Source organism: Bos mutus, chromosome 11, assembly GCF_027580195.1.
Source record: "Bos mutus isolate GX-2022 chromosome 11, NWIPB_WYAK_1.1, whole genome shotgun sequence".
In the NCBI taxonomy this organism is placed as follows: domain Eukaryota; kingdom Metazoa; phylum Chordata; class Mammalia; order Artiodactyla; family Bovidae; genus Bos; species Bos mutus.
In genome coordinates this window covers 4,788,165-4,809,493 of record NC_091627.1, presented here as the reverse complement: position 1 = coordinate 4,809,493, position 21,329 = coordinate 4,788,165, and the positions used below count along the sequence as shown (strand labels likewise).

Below are 21,329 nucleotides of genomic sequence, written 5' to 3'. Positions count from 1 at the left end.
AAAAAAAACTTAATATGCATTATCCTTCAATAAGTCAGGCCATGAGTGGAATGCACAAGCCAAATAAAGACATCTCAGCAGCCGTGTGCTCAGAAAATGCAGTGGCTGAGACCCACCTCCCACCCACCAAGAGAAGTGGGACCCAGAGCCCAACCTAAGCCCCCACCTCCTCCCTCCAAAAACACAGGTCATCAGAATCGTAAGACTGACTTCAAAGACAAGGAAGCTACTTAGGTGAAGGTGTTTTGTTGGTCTGTCTTCTGCCAGGTCCTGCCGGATACTGGAAAGACACTGGTGAACAGGTAGGCAGTGTCCCTGGCCCCAGCTCCAGCCATTGGTGCTTACAGGCCAACTCGGATCACACCACGATGTGGGCAAGGGGCACTGCAGGATAGTACAGAGGGGTTACCTCACCCTGACCTGAGGAGCTAAAAAAGAGTCTCCCAATAAAGCAAGAGAATATCAGCCAAACAAGAGGGGTGGGGCCCGCTGAAACAGGCTGCTTAAAGAGCAGGAGGGCTCGCAGGTTGAGGATTGAGCTGGGACACCACGGGAGTTAGACAGTGAGCCGGACTGTTACCAGCTCCATCATGGCACCCGTCATCATCCTGAGCAGAAGAAGGAATCATCAACATATTTTAAGCAGGAGACTTGTGAGCTCAAACTTGCACATTTAAAGGTCACTCTGATGCTATGCAGGGAGAGACAGGAGGTGGTGAGACAGTGGGGCCAGTGAGGAGACTTCTGCAAATGTCCCGGGCTCTGAGAGAAGCGGTGGGGGTGTTCGCTCATCCGTTTAGCAACCAACGCTTACTAAGCACGTGCCAAGCACCAAAAACCATGGTTCGACTGACCGCAGTGCTGGATGCGGGAGGGTCCAGGGCCGCTGATGTGCAGAGGGAGTGAAATCCACAAGGCAGCGATGTGGCCTGGTTGGTTTTGCTGGTTTCGTCAACCCACCCAGAGGCAGTATTCCCAGCCCTCCCCGGTCACTGGCTCCCAGTGGCCACCTCCCTACGAAGCTGGCCTGCTGGCTAATTGGTGGGAGAGGAAGGGGCAGGTGCAGGCGTTAGGAAGTGCCCTCCAGACCCCACCGGGACCAGATATTGTCAGTGTGCCTTCAGGATCAAAAACGGAGGCTTACGAGGGCCCGTTCCCACCTCGTGACTCATCAGAATAAAGCAACTCCAGCCTCTGCAAACCAAAAGCTCTGAAAACCCTCCTCGAAAGCAAGATGTGCCCATCACTACGTGACTGAGAAGGACAACACGATTCAGAGGAAGTCTCCCCGGGAAAGGCAGCATTCCCCACAAGACATCTTGCGAGGAAATTACCACACTCTGGTTTTCTAAGCCAAGGTCCCCAAGCACAGCGTTTTGGCCAAGGATTCCGATGAACTGCCAGCAGGATAATGTGGTGACGCTGTCTGAACTACTGTGAAAACGCATTAAAATCTCAATGTCTGAGCTCATCCAAGCAATTAAAATGAGCACGGACTGCTCTGTTTTAGACTGGGAAAAACAAAGATCGGATAGCATCGGCCTCTAGAATCCTCTGTGGCTTCTTGGAACACTTTAAAGGCATTTAGGGCAAGCACTTTTGCTATCCAAACCAAGCTAAGGGTACTCTAGTTAACCAGCCACGTCTCCACCGGCTCAAGTTAAGTGTTGAGGGGTGAAGGGGGCATGTGCAGCACTGAAAGAAAGCCCATACCCACCGCGGGCTTACTCTGCGCTGGCCCTGCGCTAAAGCCCACAGAAAGAACTGTCTTCAGATTCACTATGCAGGTGAAGAGGACGAAATGCAGAGAGGAACTGTAACACAGAGAAATCATCGCAGTGACTTTCAAAGGAAAGAAAACACGCTTCCACTTGCTAACTACAGAAACCTCTTCAGTGGTGCCTGTCGTCCGCTAAAAAAGATAGGCCAAGAACTCATGTGATCTTAAAACTCGGGGGGTTCTAACTCTCATCACAAACCCCAGGGATAAGGGAAGATTTCGAATCAACGCCTTTTCCAGGAAACGTAAGTGTGGTGAGCTAGGTAAACGGATGGACAGTCAGGCAAGGAGTCCGGGGTCCGGTGCGGACCCAGCAGCCCCCAGCTCGCCCCTCGGGAGGCACTGGTCAGCTCATGGGGCTGACCTTGCCTATGGGCAAAATCGGCCATCAGGGCTCCAGGTACTGAAATTTACACAGACCCATTCACAGGAAGTTCCCTGGAGGTCTAGTTAGAACTCAGAGCTTTCACTGCAGGCACTCGGGTTGGATCCCTGGTAGGCGAACTAAGATCCCACAAGCTGCACGGCGTGGCCAAAAGAAAACAGAGAGACCCCACTCACAAACAGAACAACAAACGTGCAGCAGCCTTGCTACGCAGTCATTAACCCACGGCACCAAGAATCCACGGACAGCTCTTTCAGGACACAGTCCAGTTGGGTCAGGTCTCATGTTAACAGTGGCAAGGAAGTCAGTACCCTGTTTTTCCCCTTTGGACACAAATGTAAGACGTATATTTAGAGTGCAGACATCCAGCAGGCTCTCTGACGCAGGAGTCAGCCTGTCAGGAGAGAGTCTAGGGCTGGCCTGGAGCGTGGCGTCATCCAGACACGGCTGGCAAGTGAAGCGGCAGAAAAGATGAGCTGGCCTGGAGGAGGCCTGGATTACAGGAGAGAAGCACAAGGCGCCTCACAGCCCTGCGCCGGCTCAACCCACCACCAGGAAAAGAAGCTGAGAAAGTGGGCAGGCGGGACATCAGATTCCTTCCGCACCGATAACCCTGCGCCTCCATCCCCCACCATCAATGTGCAACTTACCTGGAGGAAAAATGATATGGGGCCATTTCCTGTCCACTAATATCCCTGGAAGAGAAGAGAAAGTGCCCTTTGCAGGCTCTGGTTACAACCCACAGAAGGCTTTGGGCACAACACACAATCCTGTTCAGCCCAGAAAGGGCTACTGTAAGACAGCCAAAGCGGGACTCAAGCTGAGTCCCCCCAGCGCCCACCCGGGACAGAGAGACTCCTGGAGGGCACATATGCCACACGTCCAGCCGCCTCTGCCTCTGCTCGGGGCGGCTTCTTAACAGATCTCCTGCTCCTTCAGAGAGGGAGGAGGAGGGAGTCACAAGTCTGATTCCAGACCACAATACAGTGACAGTTTCCAGAAACCACAACTAATGAGCAGAACAGAGATGTGGAGTCAGGCCAGAGCCTTGGGTGGAGCCCAGTTAGAATTACGGGGACCTCATATGACTTCCACTAACGTCTCCACTCCTGTGTCACAGGAGGCTACGCTGTCTAGAGGACCTCTGAGAGGGAGTCCTCCACTAAGGGCCTCTGGGGCTGAGCTCTGCCCTGAGATGCTCTGTAGTGGGCACAGCAGGACACACAACAGTTGCGCTTAAGACGTTACCGGACGAGACTGACTCTCCTCCACTCCTGGGGTGCACTTTCATTTCCAGGACCATGGAAATGTACAAACGATTCCACCGTTCTTTCCCAGGTGAGAGATGACCTCAGCCATCATCCAGCCCACTCTTTACCAACGAGGCAGCTAGAACCCAGAGGAGCAAAGCCATGCGTGCCGGGGCCCGTGGCTGGACAACGCACAGCCAGAACCAAACCCCAGACTCTTGAGACCTCTGTCCAACGTTCCTGTGACAACCGTTGCCTCGATAAAGCCTTACCCTGCTGCCACAGGGAATAAGAGGTGCTAACGGCACGTGCGCACACTACGCACTGGGCACTGCTCTGGGTCCCGGGCGTGTTACACTCACTGGTCCTCCTGCAGTCCTGGAAGGGGGACGTGTCATCACCCACTTGTGACTGATGAGGAGGCTGGGACAGGGAGGGTGTCCAACTCGCCCCAAGTCATAAAGCTGGGGCCTCAAACCCAACAGAGTCCGACCCCAGAGCCTTGCTGGTCACAAGCACCCAATTCACAAACTGGATATAATCCAAGTGCTTGTTTTTACACAGGCCCATGTGTGCAAATGTTCTCCTAAAGAAATAACGCTAGAAATCCTTGACGCCCATGGCATTCTCCCCACCAGATAAGGGACCAGAGACCAACCTGAACCCTGAGCTCTGGGAGCAAGGCCTCCCTGACAGCCTAAGTGAGAGGACTCCGCCTCAGTTCACAGCGATGGTCTGCCCTGGGCCGGCCACAGCCCTTCCCACCGGCTCCTCGGCCGTCCCCTCCTTCCTGCTTGCGGTTTCTTTCCAGGCCCTTCACGCTGCCTTTACCGCCCCTCCACTCCCACGTCCCATCCACACCCCTGGCTCCACACCACAAGGTCCCCAAGAGGCTAAGTGCCTTCCTCACCAAGCTCCCAAACCCTCACCCCATCTCCAGGTTTATGAGGAAATAGAGCCCATCCCAAGAATTCATACCAACTGGTGAGGTGCTGAGATCTATGTCCAGACCTCCTCAAGGGGTTTTAAAGGTTCTGACTACTTAAATGAACTTGTGATTTGTAGGATTTCAGAAGAATATACTGAAGTCACATTTGGGAGGCCGGGTAATAAGGAAACCACTGGAAGACAGGCCAGCATGCCCTGAGGGTCAGTCCTGGTCACCATCTTTTAAGATCATAATACCAGCCCCCAGAGCCTACTTACCCTGTGCCAGGGAAGTGCTGTGCTTATATTACCTCATTCGGTCTCAAAATATTTCTGTGGTGGGTACAGCTGTCATCCCCATTTCAGAGAATACAAAACTGAGGCACACAGAGGGACACCGCATGGCTGTCAGGGAGCAGAGCAGGGATGCAAACCAAAGGCCAAGTCTGCAGCCTGAGCAACACTGCCACGGCATGGACACACACACGGTCTCCACGTGCCACTCGCACGCACTCACTGCACGGAGTCACCCTACGGCACGACACGCGCTGTGACCTTCATCTCCCCTCTAACACTATGATACAAAGGGCTGCACCATCCCCCTTCACAGGCGAGGAAACGCCTGTTTCCGACAAGCCTGTCCCGAGTTCAAGGCACAGGCTAAGTGCGGAGGTGGATCGTATCTCAGGCAGCCCAACTCCAGAACTCAGAGCCAAGTCTCGACGCTTCTGGCTGTATCTGCCTTCACTTCTGAATCCAGCAGTATCTAGAAACCCCAGAGGCTGGTTTTGTTCTGTTTGGTTGTGTTACTCTTTCTCATAATGTTCCCACAGGGCTTGGGGTGGGGAGGGCAGCAAGGGTGCAGGCTCAAGGCCAACCAGGGAAGACTTGACTCTAGTCAAACTCCAGGCAAATTTGTGAAAGAAAACCTCTAACAATGGTACCAGGGACTTCTGCTAACAATCAGAACAATCTGGAACAGTCCCTAATCCAAAGTCATGACTAAGGCTTGGGGGCTATTTTAGTGCTTTTCTTTCCTCATTATGTTCTGAATGAATCCATATTCCCTGAGTGAGTTGAGGGTGGGCCTGATGGAGAGAAAAACACTAGGAACGTAAATTAGTTATTGGTAATAAATACACTGGTGGATCAGATGGTAAAGCATCTGCCTGCAATACGGGAGACCCAGGTTCAATCCCTGGGTTGGGAAGATCTCCTGGAGAAAGAAATGGCAACCCACTCCAGTATTCCTGCCTGGAGAATCCCAGGGACGGTGGAGCCTGGTAGGCTACAGTCCGTGGGGTCGCAAAGAGTCGGACACGACTGAGCGACTTCACTTCACTTCACTTCACACTGAGTGTGATAGTCAGTGAGTGGTAGTGCACCGAGCGGGACAGTCAGTTCTCGGTAATACACCAGATGGGATAAACCCTGAGAGGCTGACGGAGTTGACGTGCCTCTTCCCAGATAGTTTTCGCACTTTTGCTAAAACAGCAGCTGCCACAGAACACCGGACATGGGGTGCTGTCACTGAAGTGAGCCTGACTCCATCGACTCCAGAAGGCTTCCCCCAAGCCCCACCCCTTCTGAACACCAAAGGCATCCCAGGTGACAGGCCACATCGATGAAACGCCAGGCTTGGCCCTCAAAAAGCTTACTGTCAATTCACCAACTGACCTCACCTTTCCTGTCAAATTACCCTTCTGAAGCCTGGCCCTAGCCTCCACCACAGGACCTCAGAATCTTCTCTCGTCTACAAGTAACACAGCTAGATTTCCCAGTGATGGCCCCAAATGGAAATACCCTGATCACACTTCATCAAAAATACAAGCACACAAACCACAAAAGGACTTGTAAATTAAAAATTCAACAGAAAAAGCTCTTTACTTATTCTCTCATTCATTCAGTGAATTATAACTGAATGTGCACTGGGTACCAGGAGCCCTGCTCAGCACTGGGGCGGGGGGACTCCCCCAGGGAACAAGACAGGCACAGTCTCTCTCCCCTGGGACTTAAAAGACGACAGGGCGCTTCGAGGAAAAGGTTCCATGTTGCAGCCTGAACCAGTCCCAGCACCGTTAGCTCCCTGATGCCCAAACGTCAAGAGCACCGTCGAGGCTGGACATGCGGGACATCGATGTTACAGCAACTTCAAGCTGCTGAAAACCAGATTCTGGTGATAACAACTCGGGAGGGTAAAATGGGAGAAATGTCTGCAGACTTTTCAACTGAATATTCCTGGAATAAAAAGTCACTTTTTTTCTAATAAAAGTGAAAAATTAAGTGTGCAGAAGCCAAAAAAAGGCAGTGGCAGCCCATTCCCCAGGGCCTACTTCCTAACCCTAGGAGACACTTCTGGGGTCTTCGCTGCTTCAAACCGCACCAGGGAAGGGCTGAGGTCTTCAAGAAAGGAAGACAGTCAAAGCCGGAAATCAAATCCCTGGTGAGGAGATGCTGGGAACCTTCGGAAAGGGGTCTCGGAGGAGTCAGTTCAGTCTAACGCTTGGCGTATCTGGGTGCCATCAGTGACGGAAGTCCACGTCCGCTATCTTACAAGGACAGCGCTGACGCCAATTATTTTTTGCCCTCGTCAAGAGAGCTTGTCATCCCTCTACAGAACAATTATCTATAGGTGCATCAGAGTTAAAAGCTACCTTCCTTCCCCAATTCAGCACAGGGAAAGTGCTGCTCGCAGCAATTTGACATCATTTCATTACATTAATTTTTAAACGTGTTATCCTAACAATTATGCCAACTACCATGTAATTAATATTCTGACTGACTTTACAAAAATTACAAAATCCCCTAAAGAAAATAATTAGTCAGTAAGCGTGAACAAGACTTCTCTTTGGCCAACAGAACATAAAACAGAAAGTATATCACATAATGGGTGGTATCAAAGCCTTTCCCAAACTTTCTTCGATTCTTAGCCAACAGTGCAGAAAGCTGACATTGGCAAGTTATCCCAAAATTCACTTAACATATTAATGTACCTACTGATTTAAACTCTTGGAGAGTAAAATGATGAATGATGAAAGCATCTGCAATTAAAAAGCTCTTTTCATGTGTAGGAGGGGCAAGATAAACACCTATCATTGCTTCCTGCTTCCATAACCCCAGCTGGAAATTAGAATACTGGCTTATTTCTTGGGGCTACTTCCTGAGTTTATTAAAGAAATGTACATAAGGCATCCTTACCCTTGGTTTCCTCTTTTTGTTCAAGGTCAAAGTACAGCTTTCTTATAACAGATTTCAAATCCCTTCTAGAGTAAGGACAGTATAAATAAGCAATAGCCAAATAACACATTATCTACCGTAACAGAAATAAAAAACATGTCTTCTCTGCAGCCCACTTTGGGTAACTGGCAGGGGCGGCTGAGCCCCACAACAGAGCTGTGAGTCCAGAGGGAGCCTCAGCAGGGAAGAATGCGGAGGGTGATTAGCGATGTTTGCCCTGGACTGAAGCGACAGTGTGAGGAGCGGGGCCTGTATTTGCCATCTCCACCCTTCAGTAAACCACTAAAAATGAGTAAAACGTGATATAAATTCATGAATAAAGTATGACACATGAATTGCTCCTGACAAGAAGACTAAAGGGAGGGGAAAATGTTTAGTACAGTCAAAACCTTAAGCCAAACGGGAGTACAGCATCCAGTTTTAGAGTGAAGAATACTGGGCTAAGTCAGGTGGCAAATTCTAGTCTAGCTATGAGGCCGTGGGCAGGGTGGTTCATGGGGCCTTGACTTGCCTGGCTATAAAATAAGGGGATAAGCTAAACATCTCTGATTCATTTTCCTTATTTTGCAGAGTAATGGTGCAGGGGTCCAAAATGCCCTCCCTGCTGGGCATAGAGAGCTGGTGAAGGAACAGTCACTTCACAACGTGCACCAAGCCAGGGTGCGACGGAAACCCCAACCCCTCACACTCCTCGGGCAGGACTTACACCCTGACACATTTCTACATCTAGGTTTAACCCGCAGCGTCTCCAGGACAAGTATTTCCACACACGTACTGCTTCTTTCCCCTAACACACCCTCTTCTGCATCTGAGAGGGGAGGAACAGGGACTTCTATCTTAATATTCTATTAAACTGGGCAAACAAAACTATCTTCACTCAACCGGTACGTGTCATCACTTTGATTTAAAACCAGCTGCTTCCACTGGGGTCTCGGGCACTCATGGCCTCGAGATCAGCCTAAATCTTCCCACCACTGAAACGTCTCCACCACTTGAGCCTATTCTGAGAACATTACCCACATGATACATCAACACAGCTTCCACGTCCAAAAGGCAAGACCAGGCATCCAACCAGAAATAAGTCACCTACACATCAGATCCCCCATGCTAGGATGCCCACGCGAGCCCCTGGGGAAATAAGGAAGCTCACACAGGACGGCCTGAGAGGGCAGCGCTGTCCGTGTGGGGCCTGAACAGCCTGGTGTCTGGCCCTAGCAACTGCCCCAGACAGCCATGATTTTGTGTCTGTCCCGCACCCCCTCCTGCCTCTATCCGTGCAGCCCCAATCCCTGCGTTTCAGCTGATCTGCACTGGGCAATCAGAGAATTCCAACCGCTGAGCTCAACAAGCTGTCTGGGTAGGCAGGGGCCCCTCCCAAACAGGTCCCGCATCCGTTTTCAGTGTCTGGCGTGAAGGACCACACAAACCTCCAGCTGCCAGACTGTCTTTCCCACCACTGGGAGACACCAGGCCAACACTGGGAAGCGGGCAAAGAGAGGGCAGCAGAATGACCGATCCCCACACCAGGGGGGCACCTGATGCTCAGGACTGAAGTGGGTTTCTGTCCACAGCAGCCCAAGTCTGGAGGACAACCCTTACAGGCTAAATGCGTGCCTCCCAGGTTCAAGCTCCTTTAGTGTCCCAGGATAAATCGTTTCTCCCTGAGTCTCAGACGCAGCTGTCTGGGTCCCACTGTAAACCAAAGAATGTTAAATATTTCCAATGACAAATTCAAAGGAATAATTCTACACACAGAAACACTGCCACGGCTCATCTGTCACCTGAGACCCAAGAGTGAAAAGAGGAGAAGGGTGATGGGTAATGGGAGAGGGAAGGGCGGATCACAATCAGTAACGCTAAGAACAATCCTCTCCAGGGAGCAGCAGCCTAGGGAGAAAAGCTTCCAAAATCATTCCAAACGTACATTCTAGCTTTCCATCGGCAGCAGAAAACAAAACAAAGCACAGCACAACAGCCCACAGCACCAAACAAGATGAACCTGTGAGCAAACACACGGACTGCCGCCAGGCTGACGAGCCTAATTTTCCTGTTATTTTTACACTGCGGCTTAGTTTTCCTTTCACAGCTGTCCTGGGGGCTCCGCCATGGGGCTACCACGAACAGCAAATTCTATGGCGAGTGTTCCCCTCCAAGGGGTCGAAAGAGTCAGACACAATTGAGCAAGTGAACAATAGAGAGTGCTTAGAGCAATCTCCCGCAGATGGGCGCAGAGTAGTTAAGAAAAGAGAGAGTATTAGGAGGTGGGGATTAACATATACACACTACTATACATATGGAGAAGGAAATGGCACCAACTCCGGTATTCTTGCCTGGAGAATTCCGTAGACAGCGGAGCCTGGTGGGCTACAGTTCTTGGGGCTGCGAAGAGTCAGACACGACTGGGCAACTAAGCACACACTACCATATACAAAATAGATAATCAGCAAGGACTTACTCTACAGAACAGAGAACTATTCACAATAGTTTGTAATAACCTATGAATGAGAAAATCTGAAGAATATATACATAGATATGTATGCGCCTGAAACCGATACAATACTATCAATCAACTATAGTTTAATTTAAAAAAACAGATGAAAAAAGGACAGTGAGAGTGATTTACCAAACAGTCCTCTAGAGCCGTTCCATTAACAATGGGGAAGGCAGGCCAAGCAACAAAAGCAAAGTGAGCAGCTGCACTCGCAGACCACCAGTCCTTCACTTCCTGGGAGTCAGGAACCCCCTGAGAATCTGATGAAAGCTAGGAAGTCCTTCCCAGAGAAACACACACACACACACACACAGCACAACTCTGAGTGTGATTTCATGGGGTCAAAATAACTGCTCCTTACCCCAGTCTCCAGGTTAAACACACCAGAGTTTGAACTTTTAAAAAAATGTAATTACCTGAGCATCATGATTAATTTCTGAGACTTCAGAGGACTATATAATCTCTCCTAGGGACAGTCTAAAACTTCCAACTCTATAACCCCATGCCAAATCAAGAACAAAAAAAGGAAAGAAAAACTTACCCTCACTTTCTGCCTTTATGCAATGTCCGAAAGCTTGCTTTTTCCTGTATTAGCTTCATTCCTGACACATCCCCCTTACCTTGTTTGACCATTTATACGCCTGGAGGAGCTGACTGTACAGAGGGGTTTTGTCCTGCACGGGATCCAGACTTAACAGCCCGCTGTTATGGAGAGGATGGTTCTCAGAAGGCTTGCCCACCAAGTTGCTCAGACGTTCCAGCTCACTGAAAAGCAAACAGACGCAGCAAGTAAACCTGAGTCCCCCGAAACTCCAGTCCTTAGCCTACTGCATCGGTCCAAGGCTGTTCTTCAAACTGCTCATCATAAACTTAAGTCCCTTAAGAAGAAATACTTTCTGAAAGGTTAAGAAGACAAGGGCCAGGAGCTTCCCTAGTGGTCCAGCGCTCAAGAACCTATCTTGCATTGTGGGGGACACGAGTTCAATCCCTGGTCAGGGAACTAAGATCCCATATGCAGAGGAGCAATTAAACCCACATGGAACAGCTGAGCCTGAGCACCAAATGGAAGGTCCGAGTGCTGCAATGAAAGGTCCCACACGACAGAACAAAAATCCCAAGTAAATAGACAAATATTAAAAAGAAGAAGATGACTAGAGCCACGTGAGAGAACCCCTAGCAGGGGGCTTATCCCATTTTACAGCTGAGCTTTCTGGCACCATTCCAGAGGAGAACAAGGGTCAAGAGCAATGAAATCAACAGGACTCCTAAAATCAGGATTGAACAACTCAAATCATTCTTTGCAGGGCTGGGGGAGGGGAGGGCCTTCTGGAATTTCAAAATGTGGTATAACACTGCTTCTCAATAAGAGAGTTTTCAGATCCACATACAGATCATTCTATTTGGCAGTACAGCAAGTACCTGAATAAATGATGATTATTTACCATTCACAGAGAGAGAGATTTGTACGTGGTGCTTCACAGATGGTAAAACTTAACAAAACAAAAAAGAGATAAAATAAACAAACGGGAAGACACCATGGAGGGGGCTGTGTCAAACAAACACGCTTCAGTGTAGCAGGAAAAAAAAAAAAAAAAAAACCCTAGAGCAGCTTGGGAAAGAGAGTGAACAGCAAAAGCACATTCAGGAGCACGTTCTGAGGGGCCAGTCCCAGAGTGTCAACAAGACACCATAGGAACAGCTGAACATAGGAACAGCTTCTCATGCCACGTTCATCTTGGACTCTTTAGCCTCTTGCCTCTTCACGCTGCTGTCCACAGATTTATGAAGACAATGGGGTGAGATCAACACTTTTATTATTAAACTTTCTACAATGCTGATGGGTTTCAACACCCTGCACATTACCAAGGAAAGCCCACCGAAGAGAAGAAAGGGAAAAACCACCAGCACCCAGACTCAGGCAGGGCAAGTATTAACTGGAACTTCACCAGAGAACAGAAAGTAAGTGTGGGAGTGAGGAGGGGGTGTGACCTCCTGGCTCTCCCCCAGAACAAGACTGGCAACTTACTTACAAGAAAAAAAATAAATAAAAAGAGGCTCCTATCATTTGGTTACCACCTCCTCCTCCATTCTACCTCCTCCTTCCATCTGGTTACTAAGGAGACCAAGTTGAGGAGACTAAAAAAAAAAAACCCAGCCACTCCAGAAACTAGGATGAATAGCTCACCCAATGCCTTCGCCTGCTAAGGTCAGTTTTGAGAAGTAAAAGACAAAAACCCTGCAATTTTAACTTCCCTGAGAAGGTCTGACTCTCATAAGGATAGGAGGGCACACGACCAGGACCTATTAAAAATTGCCTATTAAGTACCAGGCATTTTACAAGCATCCTCTCACTTCATGTCACTGATAAAGTAGAAGAAGTTGACTTGTTAAAAGAAAGAAATATACAATCCTTAACCCTGAAGGACCCCAACTTAGCTTTTGTTGGGAGGCCCAGGGTGGGGGTGTGGGGATGAGGTGTTTAAGCAGAAGTCATTAAGCTGGTTAAGCCTGTGATGAGGTCTCTTTTGAGGCAGGAACTTAACAGAAGCAGTGAGAGTGGGAGTTAAAGTAGTGATCAGGTGGTTAGAAGGTGGGGTAGGAGAAAAGAGAAAGAACAAAGCCTGTTTCATCATGTTTTGGGGGTGGGGTAGGGACTGGAACTGATGAATTCCAGGTTCAGGGACGAAAACCTGTGGCCAATTAGGTGGAATACACTTGACTCTGGGGCAGCGTTGAACAGGTCCTTTTTTGTACTATTTGATCAGACGTAGTGGAGCCCAGAGGGCCCACAGGTGGGAACCCTGACGAGCCGAGAAGACGAGTGGAAGTTCATGAGAAGAGCACGTCCCCTCGCGAGGAATGGAAGGGCCACAGAGGTGGTCCTGGGTGGCGGGAGTCGGCCAACAGCAGGACGCCAAAAGAAGGGAGACGCGAAAGCGGGGGTGGAAGGAAGATGAGGCCGTGAGGGGCAGGGAGAGGCCTGGAGAGGAGACAGAGGGAGCAACGAAAAGAAAGAGCAGCCCGTGACTCAGGAGACTCCCGCGGGGGTGGGGCAGGGTAGGAGGTCCCGACCCCCAGCCCCTCAGCCGGTACCTACTTGAGGTCCCGGTTGACCGAATGCAAGTTGTCCTGGAAATGCGCAATGAAGGCCTTCTCCCGGCCCTCCAGCGTCTCTTTGTTCCGCATGCCATCCTTCAGGCAGTCGAACACCCTGCTCACGCTAGAGCGGAGCGCCTGAATGGCACTAATGGCCTGGGCAAAGGCCTCCAGATTGACACCAACACTTAGCACGTCCGCCATGTTGCCGCCGCCACAGCCGGCTCTTCAAAACCGGCGAGCAAAAAGACGCGCCGGCTGATGACGCAAGCGCTCGGAAGACTCTGGGAAATGTAGTTTTCGCGGGACGGGGCCGTCCGGGAGGTTTGTGAGGCCACCCTAGGAGAGAGGATTTCCTCTTTAAAGGAATGCGTGGGCAGGAACGCGATCACCTGAATTTAGGGAAGTCCGGCTGCGCTCTCGGCTTTCTTCATGGTAACAAGGAAATACAGAAAGTTCCCTCACTTCCCCAAACTTGCAGTCTTGGGAGTCATACGGAAATGAATTGCTCAGAGCAATAAAGGGTCCGTGGTGTAAAGGATTGAATAAAATTCCTCCATATTAGTAAATCAATGGGGGAGAAGGGAAATTTCTTCCCTACAGTAGAATGCCAGCTAATAAATGCAGAATGAATGATGGAAAGAAAATTACTACTTGGCAACTGTTAGATTAATTATTGATTCAAATAGGAACTGAAGAATGCCAGGGGGTGAAAGGGTGAGGAATAGCAGCATGGTTATATAGTCTCAACGTAGCATCCCTCAAGAAACTCGCTAATTAAGAAGGAAAAAATAATAATCCAGAAGTTTCAGCTCTGGCTATATGATCAAAAGAAGGAAAAGTAGGGTCTGGAAAAGCTATTCATTATTTGTACACCCAAGTTTGTAGCAGCATTATCCACAAGAGCCAAAAGGTGGAGGCAACCGAAGTGTCCGTCCTGGGATGAGTTCATTAACATGTGGCATATACACACAAGGGAACATTTATTCAGTCTTAAAAAAGAAGGACATTCTGACACCCACACATACTACAGTGTGGGTCAGGGCATCCTCACTGGCTCAGCAGTAAAGAATCCACCTGCGATGCAGGAGACACAGGAGACTCCGATTTGGTCCCTGGGTTGGGAAGATCCCCTGGAGGAGGGCATGGCAACCCAATCCAGTATTCTTCCCTGGAGGCTTTCATGGACAGAGGAGCCTGGGGGGCTGCAGTCCATAGGGTCCCAAAGAATAGGACACAACTGAAGCCACTGAGCACACAGGGACATATAACATGGGTGAAGCTTAAAGATGTTATGCTAGGTGAAATGAGTCAGACACAAAACGATAAACACCGTATAATTCCACTTATATGAAGTACCTGCTGCTGCTGCTGCTAAGTCGCTTCAGTCGTGTCTGACTCTGTGCGACCCCGTAGACGGCAGCCCACCAGGCTCCGCCATCCCTGGGATTCTCCAGGCAAGAACATGGAGTGGGTTGCCATTTCCTTCTCCAATGCATGAAAGTGAAAGGTGAAAGTGAAGTCGCTCAGTCATGTCCGACTCTAAGCGACCCCATGGACTGCAGCCTACCAGGCTCCTCCGTCCATGGGATTTTCCAAGCAAGAGTACTGGAGTGGGGTGCCATTGCCTTCTCCGATGAAGTACGTAGAAGAGTCAAATTCATAGAAACGGAGAGTACGATAGTGGTTGCCGGGAGCTGCGGAAGGGGGAAGGGGAAATCATTGTTCAGAGGACATAATTTCAGTTTGGGAAGATGAAAAAGTTCTGTGCATGGTGGTGACAGTTGCCCAGCAGTGAGAATGGAATTAATGCTACAGAACTGGACACTTCAAATGGTTAAAATGGTAATTTTAGGTTATATATATTTTATCATAAAGGTTTTTAATTCAATAATGTCAGTGAGGGGTGGGTAGGGAATAGAACTTCGCAGTGAAGAAACCTGGCTGACACCACACTGAGAGATCAAGGTCAAATCACCAGTATAGGACAACCCACCCCCTGATGTGAGGCACAGATCACAACATGACTTCTGTGATGTTCCGGCCAAAAAATGCAAACCCTGAATCTGCTCAGGACGTCTGACCAACTCAGAGACGTTAATAAACCCGTAAGAAAGAAAGGTGTTTTATTGTCTTGGGTTTATAGAGTTTCATTTTCTACCTTACCTTTCTAGTGTGGCCATTTATAGTGTTTCCTAAGGGAAAGGGGTAGAGATAGCAGGAAATATCTAGGTGTGGAATTGTAAACAATTCATTGAGTCTCACTGAGCCGCAGTTTTCTTATCTGTAAATTAGGTCTAGTAATCATGCAATGGCACCCCACTCCAGTACTCTTGCCTGGAAAAGGGTGGAGGAGCCTGGTAGGCAGCAGTCCATGGGGTCGCTAAGAGTCAGGCACGACTGAGCAACTCCACTTTCACTTTTCACTTTCATGCATTGGAGAAGGAAATGGCAACCCACTCCAGTGTTCTTGCCTGGAGAATCCCAGGGATGGCGGAGTCTGGCAGGCTGCCATCTATGGGGTCGCACAGAGCCGGACACGATTGAAGCGACTTAGCAGCAGCAGCAGCAATCATCCATGCATGCATGCATTCCAAGTTACTTCAGTAGTGTCTGACTCTTTGCAAGCCCATGGACTGTATCCCACCAGACTCCTCTGCCCATGGGATTCTCTAGGCAAGAATACTGGTATGGGTTGCCATGCCCTCCTCCAGGGGATCTTCCTGAACCAGGGATCAAACCCACGTCTCCAGCATCTCCTGCTTTGGTAGGTGGGTTCTTTACCACTCTCGCCACCTGGGAGGGCCCTGGTAACAACACCTATCTTTATAAAATAGCTGTGGGGTTTATAACACCTTGCGCGCAAAGCTTTTGAAATAGTCCTCAGCGTACAATAAACACTCAGAAGATCTTAACTGTGAGGAGGATGTGCTGAGAAAATTTCCGATGGGACTGTGACCTACGCTTCCATCTCCCACTTGAGGAGTCTTTGCATAGAATCAAACAAGGATCAGCAAGGGTTCTATTCAAATTGTCTCTAATGACATCACCCTGTTGACAAGAACTTGTCAATGAACTGTGTCCTATAGTTCGCTATTTTAAAAGGTCTTTTTAAAAATCTCTTTTGGGGAGTTGTTTTTCTTTTTTAAGTTTTTTTGCAGAAGATACTATTTAACTTTACAAAAGTGAAGAAAAATATCTGTGTCTGTTGGCTGGTTTTGGATATGGCTTCAGTTTACTCATCCTTTCCAGGGGAAGAGTAGAGAAGGCAAACTCCATATCATGTTTTGACACAATGCCAAAGAACACTCAAACTACCGCACAACTGCACTCATCTCACACGCTAGCAAAGTAACGCTCAAAATTCTCCAAGCCAGACTTCAACAGTACGTGAACCGTGAACTTCCAGATGTTCAAGCTGGATTTAGAAAAGGCAGAGGAACCAGAGATCAAATTGCCAACATCCATTGGATCATAGAAAAAGCAAGAGAGTTCCAGAAAAAACATCTACTTCTGCTTTATTGACTACGTCAAAACCTTTGACTTTGTGGATCACACCAAACTGTGGAAAATCCTTCAAGAGTTGGGAATACCAGACCACCTTACATGCCTCCTGAGAAATCGGTATGCAGGTCAAGAAGCAACAGTTAGAACCAGACATGGAACAACAGACTGGTTCCAAATTGGGAAAGGAGTACATCAAGGCTGTGTATTGTCACTTTGCTTATTTAACTTATATGCAGAGTACATCATGAGAAATACGAGGCTGGATGAAGCACAAGCTGGAATCAGGATTGCTGGGGGAAATATCAATAACCTCAGATATGCAGATGACACCACCCTATGGCAGAAAGCAAAGAACTAAAGAGCCTCTTGAAAGTGAAAGAGGAGAGTGAAAAACTTGGCTTAAAACTCAACATTCAGAAAACAAGGATCATGGCATCACTTTATGGCAAATAGATGGGAAACAATGGAAACAGTGACAGATTTTATTTTGGGGGGCTCCAAAATCACTGCAGATGGTGACTGCAGCCATGAAATGAAAAGACGCTTGCTCCTTGGAAGAAAAGCTATGACCAGCCTAGACAGCATATTGAAAAGCAGAGACATTACTTTGCCAACAAAGATCCATCTAGTCAAAGCTATGGTTTTTCCAGTACTCATGTATAGATGTGAGAGTTGGATTATAATGAAAGCTGAGCACCACAGAACTGGTGCTTTTGAACTGTGGTGTTGGAGAAGACTCTTGAGAGTCCCTTGGACTGCAAGGAAATCAAACCAGTCCATCCTAAAGGAAATCAGTCCTGAATATTAATTGCAAGGACCGATGCAGAAGCTGAAACTCCAATAGTTTGGCCACCTGACGGGAAGAACTGACTCACTGGAAAAGACCCTGATGGTGGGAAAGATTGAAGGCAGGAGGAGAACAGGATGACAGAGGATGAGCTGGATGGATGGATGGATGAGCTGGCTGGATGACATCAGCGACTCAATGGACATGAGTTTGAGCAAGTTCCAGGACTTGGTGATGGACAGGGAGGCCTGGCATGCTGCAGTCCATGGGGTCGCAAAGAGTCAGACTCGACTGAGCAACTGAACTGAACTGAAGTCTTAGAGAATGAGGTCCTTGCTATGTATTTTTGTCCCAGAGGAGAGGAGAGGTTGAGAACTGTGCCGCTCTATTTCTGCCCACACTCATGTGTATCTATAAACACGCAGATTTTTGCTTGGGGTGGGGGGTTTGGCTGGACCATGTTGTATGTGGGATCTTAGTTCCCTGACCAGGGATGGAACCCCTGTTTTCCTGCATTGGGAACATGGCATCTTAACCACTAGACTTCCAGGGAAGTCCCCATAACACAAAGTTTCGCATGTAATTTCGGGGAGTTCACAGTCCTCACTGAAGCCCAAGAATGAACCTCTGGTTAGAATCATGCACTAAGGTAAGCACCACGGGTGTATGGCCGGCAGCTAACTTGTAACTGTCAGCTCTCCGATGCCTTGAGCACAAGAGATGTTCACTCTGTGAGAGCAATGAGTTAACCCAGTATATTATATTTGCTTCCTGGATCTTCTCTCGAAATTATCTCATCTCTTTGTGTACTCAGATACCATCTCTCGCACCTGCTCAGCTGTCCTCCCGCCACCTTTCCCACACAATTAGATTTTCCTTTGTCTCTTTCTCTGATTCAGTGGTTTAGACTCTGATTGGCGCAATAAAGTACAAATACACTCTGCTCCCACCGTCATTAGTTCTCAGGATTTCTCTCCGGCTCCCCTCTTCTGGGAAACTCAGACATTGATCAGTGGAAATACACATTTCCCCTGAAGCTTGTAAGGAGTCTATCATCACGTCAACAACAAACTTTTCATTTTGGAAAGGAATGGACAGAGCTTCTCCGAGGTGTTGTAAATTCTTGAGCATGTTGACACATGTATGCTTGCATCTGTGTGTGTGCTTGTGGAATAGAAATCACTTTAAAGGAGTTCATTTCAAGAAATATCAGATTTTAATTATTATGATGTTATGTTTGGCTAAAAGGCAGCACCCTGCTACTAATATCTTCCAAAATGAACAAGTCATTAGCTTGGTGCTAGCAGCTCAAGAGTATTAGAATGAACAATCAGAATTAAAGTTGTCAGGATTTAATTAAAATATGCTGCAACACCCATCATATTCAGAGAGCATGTGTTAAGCATTCAGACTGAGAAAGCACCCTCATCAATTAATAATTATTAAGGATTCACTGGACACAGAACACTGCATTGGAGGGGTGCACAGAAAGTCACCAGATAGCTTTAAACCAAATTTTCCCTGGATAAACCACCTGGGAACTGAGCCACCTGTTGTAATCAACGTGGCACAATGCTTAAGACCTTGGGGTGGCCCTGAGGATTATGGTGAGACAGCCCATGGTTCTGGGGACATGGTAGGCATTCAAGCTAGTCATTCAACAAATATAGATATTGAATGTACTCGACATTTTGCTAAACAGCTGGGGAGCCAGTGGTAAAACCAGGCCCAGTGTCGCCTGATAAATATCACTGAAAATATCACAAGTGGAACATGTGTTCCTCCCTATTCACCTGCTTAAGACTCGGGCATCAGTCATTTTTTATCACCTGCTTGGAACCAAGTTTGTTATGATCAATTTAAGCACGTATGGTAAAGAATCCCCTTTGGTCTCTTCTGAGCCTGCTCCTGTTTTCCTCTTATTTCCTGCCTCTCACAACCTTGACACAATGGTGGCGATGACGCTAGTGATGATGGTGACCAAAATGATCCCAGGGACAAAGAAGATTCCTGAAGGTCAGGAAGTCAACCCAGGCTGGTGGCTCAGCCCCACTGGGGTCTCTCAGGCAAATGGGTTAACCCTTCTGAACCTCAGTTCTTGCATTCAGAGGATAAGGAAGAGGGGTGGCTCCCAGAACTAACCATCAGGAGTGTAAGATTAGAGAATGATACAATGCACAATGCGTCCGCGCTCAGTTGTGTCCAGCTCTTTGTGACCCCATGGACTGCAGCCCGCCAGGCTCCTTGGTCGGTGGGGTTTCCTGGACAAGGATACTGGAGTGGGTTGCCCTTTCCTCTTGCAGGGGATCTTCCCGACTCAGGGATCAAACCTGTGTCTCTTGCATTTCCTGTATTGGCAGGCGGATTCTTCACCACTGAGCCACACTTGGGAAGCCCTAAGATTAAAGGAATTTGCTATTAATTCAAGAGGAGGAAAACGGGGACTTCCCTGGTTGTCTAGTGTTTGAGAATCCTTCTGCCAGTAGGGGACACAGGTTCGATCCCTGGTCTGGAAAGATTCCACATGCCTTGGGACAACTAAGCCCATGGGCCACAGCTGCTAAAGCCCACGTGCCCTAGAACCCATGCTCCACAGAAAGAGAAGCCACCTCAGCAAGAAGCCTGAACACCACAACTCAAGAGTCGCCCCCACTTGCCGCAAATAAAGAAAGCCCATGTGCAGCAATGAAGACCCAGCACAGCCAAAGATAGAACAATAAATTTATTTTTTAAAGTTTTTTTTTTAAGATGGGGGAAATGAGAGAGTATCATTTGCCTTTAACGCTGATCACAACCACTCCGCCAGGATTCCTGTGCTGCCAATGCATTCATTTACCCAGCGACATCCACCAAATAAAAGGATTAAGTAAGGATCCAAACAGAACATGTTCCTGTCCCGTGGTGTCCGCTCACAGCCTAGCAGGGAAGACAGTCACAGATGGGACGTGAAATGCAGTGAGGCCCAAGCCTGCCCAGGTGACCAGGTGCAGTCGGGGTAGGGGAGACACAGAGGTAAGAGAGTTCCGTGGACAACGTGGAGGTGTGATGTGATTAGATCTGCGCGTTTCTGAAAGTTCACACGCTAGCTGCAGAAGTGTCCAAGCTAGAGGCAGAGAGACTGGAAAGCCAGGAGGACCTCCACCTGCAGAACAACCACCAAAGGACCACAAGCAAGCCATATTTTTCCCATCACAGGAAGCCAGGCGGTGTTCTAAATATTTTAGTAAATTATTGATTGCCCATCCAGATGCTCACTTAATCAACCACCAAGCATGTTGTTAGGGGCCTCTGCTTTCTGCCATGTTCATACGTAATTAAGTACAAAACATCTTGGGAATGGACCCTTTTACCAACACATTAGGCTGAATCACAGTGGAACAAAACACGAGTTGTTTGTGCAGCCTTGACCGCAGCCCTTCTGAGGGAGGAACCGCCTTCTAATTCCATTACTGTGTTATGTGGATGGTGCATTTTAATTAAGAGGGACCGTGGACGGCCAGCATCAGAAGCTACCAACCCTGGAGCCCTCACCCAGAACCTGAGGGCAGAGGGCAGGTGCCAAGCTTGTGGGCTTCCAGGGGAAGCCAAGGTGTGGGGCAGCCACAGAAGCAAAAGAATCTCTGTCTCAGCAACTCTCCTTTAGCCCTCCTCCTCCTCCCCACACCCGCCTCCAGCTCCTGGTAAGCCTCAGGTAAGACCACACCAAGAAAGCTGACCAAGCAAAATGCTGAGCAAGAAACAATCCATTCACCTTGGTAATGAAGCCTCATTTTTTTTTAATGTATTGCTTTATTTTTCCTATTTACAAATGTAGACTTACTTTGAAATCTTGGAAACTGTAGAAAAAGCCTGTATAAGAACATGAAGCA

General features: G+C 48.4%; 1 protein-coding gene across 1 annotated transcript in view; it reads right to left on the bottom strand.

The window, feature by feature from the left end:
- The window catches only part of MED27 (mediator complex subunit 27), a 217,781-nt gene extending 204,374 nt beyond the window's left edge, over positions 1–13,407 (bottom strand). Inside the window, exons 1-2 of the mRNA XM_005902761.2 lie at positions 13,168–13,407; positions 10,691–10,835 (exon numbers count right to left, since the gene is read on the bottom strand). Coding sequence (XP_005902823.1) covers positions 10,691–10,835; positions 13,168–13,370 — 348 coding nt within the window. The 5' untranslated portion in view covers positions 13,371–13,407. The remainder of the gene's footprint in view (positions 1–10,690; positions 10,836–13,167) is intronic.
- Between the last annotated feature and the right edge of the window lie 7,922 nt (positions 13,408–21,329).